This window comes from Leuresthes tenuis, unplaced genomic scaffold (assembly GCF_036924035.1).
Source record: "Leuresthes tenuis unplaced genomic scaffold, fLeuTen1.0.hap1 SCAF_5, whole genome shotgun sequence".
In the NCBI taxonomy this organism is placed as follows: domain Eukaryota; kingdom Metazoa; phylum Chordata; class Actinopteri; order Atheriniformes; family Atherinopsidae; genus Leuresthes; species Leuresthes tenuis.
Genome location: NW_027325359.1, coordinates 13,007,146 through 13,021,254, shown reverse-complemented (window position 1 = coordinate 13,021,254; position 14,109 = coordinate 13,007,146). Strand labels below are relative to the sequence as shown.

General features: G+C 40.9%; 1 protein-coding gene across 1 annotated transcript; it reads left to right on the top strand.

Moving 5' to 3' along the window:
* The first annotated feature begins 2,108 nt into the window (after window positions 1-2,108).
* On the top strand, window positions 2,109-10,728 carry LOC140307294 (G-protein coupled receptor 22-like). The gene is made up of 3 exons (XM_072386107.1): window positions 2,109-2,519; window positions 3,527-4,660; window positions 5,325-10,728. Exon 3 carries the CDS (start codon window positions 5,329-5,331, stop codon window positions 6,643-6,645), a length of 1,317 nt encoding a protein of 438 aa, XP_072242208.1. The 5' UTR covers window positions 2,109-2,519; window positions 3,527-4,660; window positions 5,325-5,328; the 3' UTR covers window positions 6,646-10,728.
* The last annotated feature ends 3,381 nt before the right edge of the window (window positions 10,729-14,109 follow it).

Genomic DNA, 14,109 nt, shown 5'->3' with positions numbered 1-14,109 from the left:
AACAATGAATTAGGCACAGTGACAAAGAAACTGTTTTCTCTCAGAGCGCTGTGTAATGACAGTCTGACATCCAAAAGCGTACAGATGGATCCTGTAGGAAGCAAGTGTTGGTTGATGTTGGATACACAGCGCGGTGCACAAACGTACAATGTTTACATCACATAGAGTATTAACCCAGAAGCCTGAACAGACTACTCAACAACTGCACGACAGTCATGGAAAAGAGCCATTTCCTCTTTCCTCAAATCACCCATCTTTTTTTCACCCAGTCACATACACACAGTTCCTCTATAGACATCCCTCCATATCATGAAGTGTAAAGATTTTCCAATTTGTTTTCTCAATTCTCCAAAACGTGGTGCTCTCTGCATATAAAATAGAGAGTAAACTCGTGTCTCTGTCTGATCTGATATCCTTGATTATACCAGATTACCAGAGTGTATTTGTATTTTTCCCTTCACCCACATTAAAAAGGTTAATGCTGGTGCAGTTTTAATACTGGATTTCTTCAGAGATATTAAATTAGGTTAATCTATAGTTTCCTGGAAGTTGTCCTTTTTGGCTTATTTCGACAAGCAATTGTTTGATTCAAGCCTTTCAATCCCTAACTCTGCCTTGTTGGATTTTTTTTACTGCGAATCCGATCGGTTCTACTAGTTATGCCACTTTTAGGTTAGTCTCCTGACCATAGCAGGATTTATTTAAAAATCTTTGGAAATACATTTTTCTGCATCAATTTATAGATTAACTCACTCTCATTCCATACCTCAAAATACTCCCCCTCTTTGTTAAGCCATTGCTGTCATGTAAAACGCCCTATCAGCGACTCCATCAGTAACAAAAAAAAAAACATATAGGGCCCAAACAGTGTCAATAAACCACCCCCACACACACACAATCCATCATACCACCACCAGTTGGGGCTGTGGGACAATTTGCCGCAGCAAAAATTCATCAAATCCATCAATATATCAGTACAGATTACATTATTTAGTCTTCAACAGTCCAGTTTTAAGGAAGTGTAACATTGGGCTATCTAAAATGTAGTCCATCCACTTCATGGATCGACGTGTTTTGCATTCTGAAATGCCCCAACCCACCCAAGCACTTTAAGTAAGACTGTGCTAAGATTAAGAAAGAAATTACAGAAACCAGCCCAGCCCTCGCCAACAATCATGACACAATAAAAGTATATATACCTGCATGAGTGTGTGCACTGTGCTGCTGCCACATGATTGACTGGTGGGATAACTGCACAAATAAGCAGGTGGTCCTAATACTGTGCTCAGCAAGTGTTTGTTTCACTTGGATTTGGGAGTGAGTTTCAAAGAGAAAGAGCAGCAGCTTTTTGTTTTTTAGTCTTTACTGGAGGCTGTCAGGCACCAGGATTGCCACTGGCAATAATTTCACCTGACAAAGGGGACAGAAGGTGGTCAGCCTCTCACTGATCTGATGGAGCACCATAATTGAAACCATCAGTCTGAATCGCAGTGCTCTAGCACTTCTTTTTTCATTCCTTTCTGTCCTGCATCCCCCATTTCTCCCGCTTACAGCTGCAAGAATTTATCTCCCCCCCCCCACTGACAGCCTTGTTGTCTCTCATGCTCACTTGCACACTCATATTAAGACTTATGTATGCGCACAAAATCAATACAAAAATGTATTGCTTCTCTCTGCTGGCTTTCCATCCTCATCACTCCCCCCACGGTGCACTAAGACATTACTAGTTCATTACATAGTGACAGCGCTAATGAATAAATCATTGCTGTATTTGCTACTGTGTTTTTCTTCAATAGTCTGTCTAAGTGTCTCTGCAGCAGGTTGTGTTTTCAGCACAGTGAACTCTAAAGTCCCTGTGCTAAAGCGAAGTATTAGATTTATTTTGTTGTTCTATTTTTTGTTTGTTTTTTATCAAATCACTACAGCCTCTTACAGTCACTGTCAGTGAAGAGAGGACAGAGGAAGAACTAAAAAAGAAATACCTCCCCTTGCTGGAGTGGAAGGGGTTAAACCTATTACTGCAGACCAATCAGGATTGGGGGAGCACTGCAAACCTCCGCAGTAAGAGAGAGAGAGAGGGAGAGAGGGAACAAGGGAAGGAGGGAGGAAGAGGAGAGCGGAGCGGGAGATAGAGAGACACCACGAGTGTGATGGTTCGCACTCCTATCCAGACAGTTAGGCAGGAAGGGAGCGTAACAGAGTTGTTTAGATGAAGAGTATTCCCTCAACAGTTCATCTGGATGGAGAGGAGTAAAAAGGGGACATAAGAGAAAAGAAATAATCCCACAAGAATCTGTGACAGGACCACTCTTTGTGGACTTTTTCCTTCTTCTGACTGCGTGACTCCTCTTGGTTCATTCCGCTGAGGTTCCGTTGGGATTCTCCGATTTCTCTGGGAGAATCAGAAGATAAACCAGCTGTTTGCATCTTCAGTCGACCTACACTGTTGCAGACATGAAAGGCGATGGGACAGCGTGGTGAACGGTCCAGCTCTGGAGCATCTGTGTGCACTCTGCACGGTGAGATTTGCTGTGTTTTGATGACTCTAAACTCATTGGTTTGATTTAAAACCACACGCTAAATAGAGAGTACATGACAGTAGATAAGGAAACTCGAAATGCCAAGCGTCTCTGTAACAACAAATGCAGAGGACTTGAAAACATAAACAAGAATTTCCTGAAGATTTTCATGTCTAATGGATTTTTTTCCAAGACTTTTCACAAACATGCTGACAAAAAGATAACCACTCTCTATTATACAGGGCTGAAAGTGCAAACATCTCACTGTAATCTTATTAATGTGTTAGGATTTCTGTATATTGTCTAAACTAAGCACATTAATGTCTTAATGCCACATGCATAAACTGTCAGACTGACCATGATGTCGTTCTGACGTGCCCCATCCGATCTCTTGCTCATTTTTGTTGACAAATAGCTATAATAAAGTTAAGTACAGTCATTTTTCACTGAGACAACCTTGAAGACTGACTGTGATGCGTCGCCGAGGAGATTACAAGGATCACATGGTGTGACACACAAGGATGCAACAATGTCTTTATGACAAGTTCCCAGAGGGATGGCACTGCACTAAAGCTTCAAGTGAGCCGGTCCCGTCGTCGAAATTGTGCGACCCTTTCATTACCACTGTGGCTGCTCAAATTACATAATAATTCAATCTTGGCATTTCCTGTGGCATTAGATCAAACAAACAACAAGAATAACTAAATGTCACTGTAGTTAATTCAATAATCAGGTGGATTGGATGTAAAAGATCAGTTGCTTTTGTTCAGGCCCTTTATTGGTGTTGCTGTTATGTTAATGTATTACCAAAGTGTATCAGCCGCTGCACAGGAACATGATAAGAGGAACATCAGAGGCTTGTTGCTACGTTAATGAGAATTTCCTTGTCGCCCTCTGCTGAGAATATGTTTATTTTCACTAACGCATCCTCCACACATCCCTCTCCCACTCTTTCTGCTTTCTCTCCCTCGCTTACCCATTATCCTCCTCTTTCTGTCTCTCTTCAGGTCATTCTAAACCAGAGATGTGGGACTGAAGGTCATATAGATGATGCTGTATGCAGCTCCTGCTTCTTAAAGTCTAATTATTGTTGGGATCTTTTTGCAAATCCAAGAGATTAAAAAAAAAAAAAAAACGCTCTCAATCTGATTAAGTGACTTCCACTACCTCAAGAAAATGACCTTCTTATAAACTGCTGAATCAAGGCCCTTCCCGACCACACATGCACGCTGGTGATCACAAATGCCATGGTGACTGGACACGCACGCACTCATGACCTCTCCGGTGATTTAGAGTTCAACATGTCGAGGGACAAACTGGAGACCTGTGGTCGATTTACAAGTCAATGGCGGCTTGAGCCAGGCGTACAGAGACAGATGGAAAAGGTGGAGAGTGAGGGCCAGTTCCATTAGTGCACCCAGGGGAGACATGGGTCTGGACACTGCCCGGACGCACTGACCTATCCCTAAAACATTCTGGACATTACTATGTTGTACACTGGGGGATCTACATGGCTTACTGACAGCTCCGCCTGTTGGAGTACACGCTAATGGATTTACCGAATTTCACATATTTACAGATCAGAGTATTATCTTCTCACAGTGGAGAAAAAAAAAAGCAAAAAGCACGGATTTGGATCGCATTGTGAGCAGTACATTCCAGCACTTTGCAGGGTCTTTGTCTGCGTTCCTTTGTTTTCTTGGTTGGCTGTGTCTCTCCTGCCTGGGATTACCAAGAGATTATAAACAGGAGGTGCCTCTGACATCTTATCCCTGTTCCGATCATCTATCAGTGCTCCAACATTCACCAGGCAAAGAGATCTGCGAAATAATCTTTAGACAACATTTGTGTACATTCTCTAACATCCATTGAGTGCATGTGGCTAATTCCCCAGGTGTCTAGCCACTGAGGTGAAGCAGAAAAACTGGCAGCTTTAGGGAGACAGCCGGGTCCTTTTGCGGCTGTCAGCCTGTGTGGGAAGGACTAGCAGTGAAAGGAAAAGCCTCGCTGGGGGGCTCTGCTGGAGCGGAAACACTTTTCCACTGGCTATGTTTGGATGGGATGTTTGTCTCTGTGGATATAACATGGACTCCATGCTCTGAATACACAGCCCTGAAATTCAGATAGTTCTGGAGGGAAGGGTAAATATTACAATTCTTTTTTTTTGGCATTTTTTTTAGCAACACTATTGGTATAACAAAGCATGTAGCGTGTACTGCAGTCTCTTTGTTAATGCATGTGTATGTGAATTTTCTCCTTACAGATCAGACCAAACAAATACCATTTGTTTTTTCATTTCATTCGTTAAACTTTCAGTTATTCTTAACAAACATCAAGGATTTCAAAGTGCATCTCTGAGAGTTGGAAGTCTGATGGTAGCATTTCGGCAGATTGTTCTTAATGGTTATAAAGCATTTCTAATTTTTGGTGATTTAAAAAAAAAAAAATACAGTCAGAAATTAGTGAACAGGTTTCATTGCCAACAACCAGAACAATAATCGTATGTTTTTCCCATTTTAAAATTGATCCCATAAACTTCATGATCATGCATCCAGCAAATGTCAGTTAATCACAACTGTTGCATCTTAGATGTGCTTATCAGCCTTTATGGTTATAAGTATGCATGTTATATGATCGGATCCACCATGCATACAGTGAGATGATATAATGAAATCACTGGCTTGTCAGGAAAATATGCCAGTGCTTTTAAACTAAACTATTGACTTTTTGAGATTTCAGAGATGCACAAACACATAACTCTCTTTTCCTCTACATAAATTATTTCTCTCTCTCCCCTACACCCAGGATAATGCATATCCTTCCCTGCCCAGAAAAAGAAGCCACCATGAGCAACGTCACGGTCACCGACAACACTGAGCCCATCAGCCGTACCATGAGTCCAGCAACTCCCAGCCCGTATTCCTACCCTGTTAGTTTTCAAGTCTCCCTGACTGGCTTCCTCATGCTGGAGATCCTGCTGGGCCTGAGCTCTAACCTCACTGTGCTTGCCCTCTACTGTATGAAACAGAACCTCGTTAGTTCTGTCAGTAACATCGTCACTATGAACCTCCACGTGTTGGATGTGTTAGTTTGTGTGTGCTGCATCCCCCTCACTATTGTGGTGGTGCTGCTCTCCCTGGAGGGAGACACTGCCCTCGTCTGCTGCTTCCATGAAGCCTGTGTCTCTTTTGCCAGTGTTGCCACTGCTGCTAATGTGCTTGCAATCACCCTAGATCGCTATGACATCTCAGTGAAACCAGCAAACAGAGTGCTGACCATGGGCCGTGCTCTGGCACTGCTGGCTATCATTTGGGTGCTATCCTTTGCTAGCTTCCTCGTACCCTTTATTGAGGTGGGCTTCTTCGCTCAAGGCCATGCTGAGCTGAACCACACAGTGGGGGAAAATGTGGTTAACACTAACCAGTATAACACTGAATTTGGCCCCTATTACCACTTACTTGCTCAGATCCCCATTTTCTTCTTTACGGCTGTTGTAATGCTCATCACCTACTCAAAGATCCTGCAGGCACTCAACATTCGCATTGGCACACGATTCCATGCTTCGCAGAAGAAGAAGGCTCGCAGGAAAAAGCGTCCATCAATGACAGCCATGACAACACAGCAAGAGGCCACAGATGGATCTCAGAGCAGTGGCAGCCGGAATCCCACTCTGGGTATGCGTACTTCAGTCTCTGTCATAATTGCCTTGCGAAGGGCTGTTAAGCGCCACAGAGAGAGGCGGGAGCGCCAAAAGAGAGTTTTCAGGATGTCTCTCCTGATTGTGTCTACCTTCTTGCTGTGCTGGACGCCCATCACAGTTCTAAACACAGTTATCCTTAGTATGGGCCCCAGCGACCTAATGGTCAAGTTGAGACTGGGCTTCCTTGTAATGGCTTATGGGACCACTATCTTTCACCCTCTACTCTATGCCTTCACAAGGCAGAAGTTCCAGAAGGTCTTGAAAAGCAAGATGAAGAAGCGAGTAGTGTCAATCATTGAGGCAGACCCTACCCCTAATAACGCTATTATTCACAACTCCTGGATCGACCCAAAGAGGAACAAAAAGGTGACGTTCGAGGACAAAGATGCCCAATTGAAACATCTCTCTACTGAGGACGTGGAGTGAAGGAACTCACTATTATCTCAATGGGAAATTTCAGTATTGTTAAAGACAATTGACAATGGACAGAGTGCTCTCGCTTTGGATCATTAGAGAGGAGTTCTGATAGGGGAGCAGACAGCTACTCAGAAAGCGGACCACAGAAGAAATTAAACAACTCAAACCTCAAAGGTTTCATAGTGGTTTGAGTGAATTTTCTAAGTAGTGAATTTTACACAGCGTCCCTTTTGCATTAGTTTTTTATCTCAACTGAAGATAGTCCATGGTGCTCTGCGTCATTGCATGCATTTTGGCCAACCATTGATCCTGTTGCTGATCGACTATGACTAAAAATATTACCCATCTTATCCCAAGATACCATCTACAAGATAGTCAAAATGAAAGCACAAACACCTAACATCGTTTGAATCTCTGCAAAAGTAATACCAAACATTAAGCTGTCCCAACAACTCTGACACAACTCCTGCCAGGGTCGTTTCATCAGCCATACGACACATTGGGTTGGCAGCATGGAAGAACATCTGATGTTGCTCTGCTTCTGTGCATCTGCAACTGCGATGCAGTACAAATTTCACTATATGAAGCCTTCACTCAAACATCAATGAAGTTGATAAGGTTTGAGCCGTTTAAGATGGTGAACATATTCTCTTTTGTTCCCTCCCTCTGATCTCATCTTAGCTCCCTGATCAGAATTCCTCCCTGATTCTGTAAACAAGAAACATTCTAAGCACTGTGTACTACAAGTAAGATACTGACTATTCATTGATACTTGACACAATCCCACTTGAGGAAATATCCCTTTATCGGGTAAAGTCTACAAAGTCAAAGCAGCTAAAACTGACATCAGGTCATGGTGAAAAAGGGAAAATGTTAATCCAAAGCAGTAATGTAAATTTATATGTGCAATAGAATCTACAGAGATAGAAGGTTGGTAATTTATTACTATTTATTGAGAATAAAAGTAGATTTCATAGTTATATCATGTATTGTACTGTAGATATTGCATGGCCTTTTGTAACAGTAGCAACATATAGGACATTATGTACAAACAAATACATGTACAGGACAGAGTAAACAAGGTATAAATAGAGAGAGAAGTAGACGTTGTTATGTAACATATATTTATAATAAATTTTGTGCTCATCAAATGCAGAAAAAGGCTTCCTTACAGATGTGAATCTGTAACAGCTGTGAGATTACTCCCATTGATCTCAGTGATACTTCCTTTCACATCAGACCCCACAATCTCCAGTAACTGCTGACCTTATTGCCTGGGAGCTCTCAAAACGAGATGAGAAGTATGAGGACACCCCAAACACGGGTCACACATAGTAAAATGGAAATGGAAAGATGTTGTGTTGCTGCAGTTAAAAAGCTCAGGAAGTACTGTTCCAGAGTTCAACAGTCGCACACACATTCCACAGACACAACAGAGCACCATGGCTCTCATCATCTTTTTTGACATGAGCCAGATGTAATCAAATCCCGGCCTGCTTCTCGTTCAGCAGTCAGCTCTTTGACTGGAGTGAGAAAAGCTAGTTAACTAATTTTGATATGATGAATTGAGCATCAGAGCAGTAGCAACTGTGACAGCGAAAGCACATCATGAATACGATGAATCAATAATAGTGGACATTGTGCTGATTTCAAAAGTGAATAGATGCAGACAAAAACACTACCTTAACAACAATGCTCTCAAGAAAAAAAAATCACATCAATAATTGTAACAAAGGACTACAGTATTTATCCTTCAGAAAAAAAAGATTCTGTTTACAATACACCTTTTCAGATCATAAAGCTCTTCTTTACTGCCTGTGTATGACTACTAGTGGTGCATGCTGGCTGTTATTTGTCAAGGAAGAAGTGGCTGTGGCTAGTACTTGACAAGTTTGCCCTAAATAAGACAGAATAATTTATTTGTAAGGCTGCAAAAGAATTTCAGAAGCAAGAGGACAAAAAACAAAACAAAACCAGTTAGCTGATTACATTCAGTCTGCGCTTAAACACAAAAATCACAAAAAGGTGAACTTACAATAACCATTAGCATATAAAGCCATGCTTAGCTGGCACGGTACTGTTTTTAATTTAAATATGCAGGTCAGGGATTATATCCCATCTATGAAGGGGATATACACAGTGCATTCCCATGCATAAATAGAGGTGCACACAAATTCATGGGCAAGCCTTCTCCGCGCTTTATCTCAGTAATGAACTTGTTACATGTACTCCTCTGCTGTCACATTTCGAAAAACTGAAGAGCCTTTTAAATCCAGAGGGCGCACGGCTGTCGGCTACCAGAGTGATTACACAACCTCAATCAAATGCGTCTCTTGCTGTCGGCGTCTGCTTTGGAGCACAGCGGAGAGGACTGATAGGGGAATATTGATACAGGCGAGGTTCTCTATGGCGCTGCTTTAAACAGTGAGTGAGGATGTCAGGTGCCTTGAGGGCACAGCTGATTGAGAGTGGAGATGGGATCAGAGCCAGCCACAGCTTAGCTGACATGGAAAGAAACTGACCCATAAGATGATACATTTAAGAGGATGAATTGAACATGAGTACCTCACTGAGATGATTGTGGAAGGAAAAACTTCACAGGTGGAGTATCGACAAAGAAAACAGACCGTATGGCATCATGTCTTTTTAACCAATAATCTAGCCCTAATTAAAATAAATAAATTAATAAATAGACTAAAACAAATGTTAGGCACTACTCCAAACTGCATCATGGCACCCAATAAAATCCTTATTACTGAATACTTTCCAAGATCGACTCTCAAAGACAAATGCAGTTTGTGTCCACATGACTTTGAGGTTACGGTTTGTGTCCAAACACACTGGCCAAAATGCGAAAGCTCAAAATGTCTTTCAGTTATTTTCTGTACATACAAAGATTATGCAAGACCTATGAGAGGAAATCTAGATTCTTGTTTGCATTTAATTATGTTTGTTTGTTTGTTTGTATTTTTTTCCCTCTAACACACGGTGCAATGATCAAGTACACATGGTTGGATTGAATTTTTGGGGATACAAAACCGCAGTGGTTTCATCAGTCAAAAGCAAATGTCATTCAGACGTCCAGTAGGTGCTGTTTACGCCGATGCTCTTCTTGGTTTCATTCAGACATACCCGTGAATGTGACAAGAGAGGGTGCCATATCTGAAATTTGCACAAGATTACCCCATTTTATCAAATGAGTTTGAATATTACTCCCGATGAAGTCAGAATTTTCTTAGGTGTCCTGTTGCTATTCATATTAGTCTTACAGCTACACTGTGTATAATATATGAATGGGAATAGCTGAAAAAAATGGTCTCCAAAATGTCTCGGCTTAGTGAGCATTCTGAGTTAAAAAGGACTCCAAATGGCTTCTAATTTCCCAGACATTTTCTGCACTTATGGTAACAGGAATAATTATCATTATGTCAAGAAAAACACAGCTTGTCCTTTAACTTAAACCGTGTATGTTTGAGAAAGCAGATCCCATGCCAAACTAAGAAAAATAAGACACACCAGTGTATGTGCCTTTCTATTAATGTGGCTCAAGCAGTGCAAATGTATGTCGTGCTGAAAGTGAGATGTTTCTGGGACTGACCTTGTTTGAATCCGTCGTTGTTGTAGGAAAGCATCTGGCTGTTCTTAATGAGACGTGACTCCTACACATTTTGTTACCATAAGATTAAAGGATATGAGTGCATCTTTGAAAGAGGCTTCCTCATTTTGATCTGTCCTATAAAGTACCTTTTGAAAAGCAAAGTTCTAGCTTTTCTTTCCTTGAATATCACACCCTCTTGAATTAGAAGTCTCCCAAAAAGGCTACCACCAGTCCAGATCGACCCGCTATATCTGCAACAAATATAGTAAATATACCATTCATAAGCTGTTTGAAAGCCTGGAGCTCAGGCTTCACTTTCAGTTTGGACTGGGGTTGTTATTGTCCAAGATTCTGTTGCTAAAACACAACACAGCTTTCCAAGGCAGTATATTACCCATTTAAACACTGTAATAAAAAAAAAAACATGTGCTTCCTGTACTGCTCCTCAAACACCAGCACTAAGACTGAAAAATTATTCTCTAGAGTCACAACAGTTAAGTAGGTTACTGCAGTTTCCTGGAAAAAAAAAAACGCTGCATATGTAATCTTCACCAGTCAATGATGAGAGCAGAAGCTGACAATGCTGAAAGCTCATCATCTTTACTTCTGCGACAAAGGGATTATTTGAATTAGGAAGCCAACGGAAAACGCCAACATGTCTCGGCACAAAAACTGATCTTATATGGCCTGCCCCTGTTCTGGTTTGGTCTGTTCCTGGTTTTGTCTTTTAAACTACTGATCAAGTCACACAACCTAACAATAACCTTCTCATATACTGAAGGTCTTAGGGCCTGAAACAATCCCTTCCGTGGCAGATGCTAGATAGCTGCCACCACCCACAAAAAAAAAATCCATCTCACTAGGTTACAAGCTACGTGTTTGTTGTCGAGGCAGAGTTGTTTCTTCCAAGTTGGTGTCCCATTTTGGTAGCGATAGCTGCTCCAAAAGAGGTTACAGTGGATGTTTGAAATCGAGAGTATTTCCTAATTAAAAAGGTCAAAGAACAAGGTTGTTTGTTTTTCCCAGTGGAAAATTTGTATTTGCCCTGCATTTGACCAGAGTTTGATTTTACAACTTGACTCTAACCAATTGATCTGACTTGCTGAAGTAAGCCCATGATTGACACTAATAAACAGATAATTCACCCTATCACCTGCTCAGTGTTGCAGACAAAGAAAGTTCACACACAACTCCCCTGATATTTCTGATAGCAGCAGGTGAAGACAATCTTGGCAAACAGCATCAGCCAGCTTACAACTACCTTAACTCATTAACTTTGTTAAGTTAGTTTTATGTACATCAGTTTTGTCTGACAGTTGACAACAATGGTTACACAATAATCCCGTGAAAAAAAAAAACTGGGCATGTCTGTTAACTAACTCAGTCCCTTATTTAGTGTCGTCATTCGATTACAATATTTAATCGTGATTAATCACAAAATAAATGTTTTACTATATATCTTAATACATTCTAAATGCACCTTAAATGGATACTTTTTAATACTCCTATCAACATGGTACAAGACAAGTATGCATTCTTTATGTAAATGCGTTTCATATGTACATTAACAATCCAAAACAAATTGTCCTGATAAAAACTGGCCAGAACGTTCTTCAACCAACAAGCAACAACAGAAGGACATATTGACCTGTGTAACATTCACACTTTATTTCACACGTTGAGACTGAGTCTAATCTTTCCGCAGGGGGAGTTGTCCAGGTGTCTCCTTTGCAAACATGAGGCCTGCCTTTGGCGAGAGGAAGTTGGGATCCCTGCATCAGCCACATGTTTTGCTAGCAAGTCATATTTAAGACTCGACGTACATGGGTGATAACTCAATTCACATTGACAGAAACGTCAAATACCTTTGGAGAGAACCATCTGGCAGGGTTTTGAAAAGGAACTCGACATTCAAAAGACCCCTTTCTTTATTCAATTTAGTAAGCCATTCGACAAGATTAGGCCAAATCCCTTCCAGATTTGTCAAACTATGGAGCAGACCAACGGTCATATTTATAAAACGTGTCCATGTTATGCTTGCGTCAAAAAAAAAAAAAAAAGTGGTAATTCCGTTAACTTGTTTTTAATGCGTTAATTGTCATACATACGATTTCAGTGAAAAGTTTGGAAACACCTTTCCATACATTATAAATGAATGGGTGTGTCCAAACATTTCACTGGTCGTAGATATATATATTCTGCATTTCTATGCACACCCTAAAGATACATAATACATAAAATATTCTGCTTGATCAAGGGAATCATGCAATAGAGTAGGATATTGCGGAAATATCCACATTTGTGTCTCCTGTCAGTCAGAGAATCACACTCTTTCAAGCTCTCGGAGTGGTCACAATTACTCTGACAGCATTTTTCAGACTTTTCTCATTGAGTAAATCATCCACGACGGCTGCTTTCTCTCGTTGTTTAGTTTCATTGGCGGTAAAGCACATTGCACAAGCCTCGGGAAACGTAAACTGACACAATCAAACACTTGAATGCTGATTGATCCTGAGTGACTGACAACAAGCATGAGTGCAAAGTCACAGCTACAAACAGGCCTTTAAATAACACTCTGTGTAGAGGACTGTGTTACACAGATCCTCTGCATTCAGTGACACAGTCTGATCAAGTTAACACGCAGTTGTCGAGTCCTTGAACATTGGAAGAATCACAGCTTTTCTTGAAAAGCTTAAAGAGTCTCTTTTTCCCCCATTAAGTGCTTAGATGTAAATTACAAAATGTTGTTGTTAATGTTAGGCAATGACCTGTGGCTGCAATTTTGTCTCAGCGTCATTACTAAGAACATATTATTTCATCTCAAAGCCACACAAAACAGTATGATAACTGGAGGCAAAGCAGAAACAATAGAGCTGTGACATAATTTCGCTTCAGGTCTGTTTAGCAAATAAGTGATATTTTACAATAAAAAAACAAACAAAAAAAAACTGTACAATTTTCATGGTCAGTGTTACCTCATTTTTTTTTAATCATTTCATAAAGTATATCTGATAAGTCAGCAGGCCAACACTATAATTCTAACCTGAGATGACCTACAGAGTAAAGAAAAGTATGTCAAAACACTACCAAAGTCACTATCGAAGGCTTACCAAGGCTTCACTGTAGGATTTATTAGAGTCACTTGACCCTGGTGGGTCCTTGTATTTCTCCCTTGCCCCTTTTCCCTGTAGACCACATCAAGACTGCTATTTGTTGCTGTCCGTATCACAGGCATTATGTCCCTCTATCTCTCGCTCAATGGCTGTCTCTCTGACAGCCAACCCCAATTCAGATGCCATCTCTTTTGGGGCCCTCTCTATCTAGCCACAGACAGAGAATAAAAGCCTTGGAAATCACATTACTCTGTCCGTATGGAACCTCTATTGCATTAGGTCAGCGAACACTCAACTGTAATTCTGCTACTGTAGAGAAAAAGAAAGTGAATTGAGCACACCCACCAGCACGGCTTGACAAATTGTTGCTCGTGGTCATTTTCTGAATGTTACTCTCGCCAAGCAACATTTAAAAGAAATGGGAGGACATTTTATAGAGTTGGAAGATATATGACTTTGATAAAAACCCATAATCTCTGTACAAGAAAACCTTCGGCAGCGATAGAAACTAGGAATCAAAGGCAGACAGAGACAATGGCGCATGACCTCTACCTGCTATGACCTTAATGGTATTATTGTGTTTTACTGGGGAAAAAGACATGGTCTGGCTTCAAATCTGTGCTCTCTGTTGTTATCAGTAGAGAACAGACACTTAATGACACAGGTGCTCTCCCTTTTTATGCATTGTTTGTTAAAGAACAAATAAATCTTGTATTGTAAACAAGAATAAGCAACTTCATATAAAGAAGGCAATCCACAAAT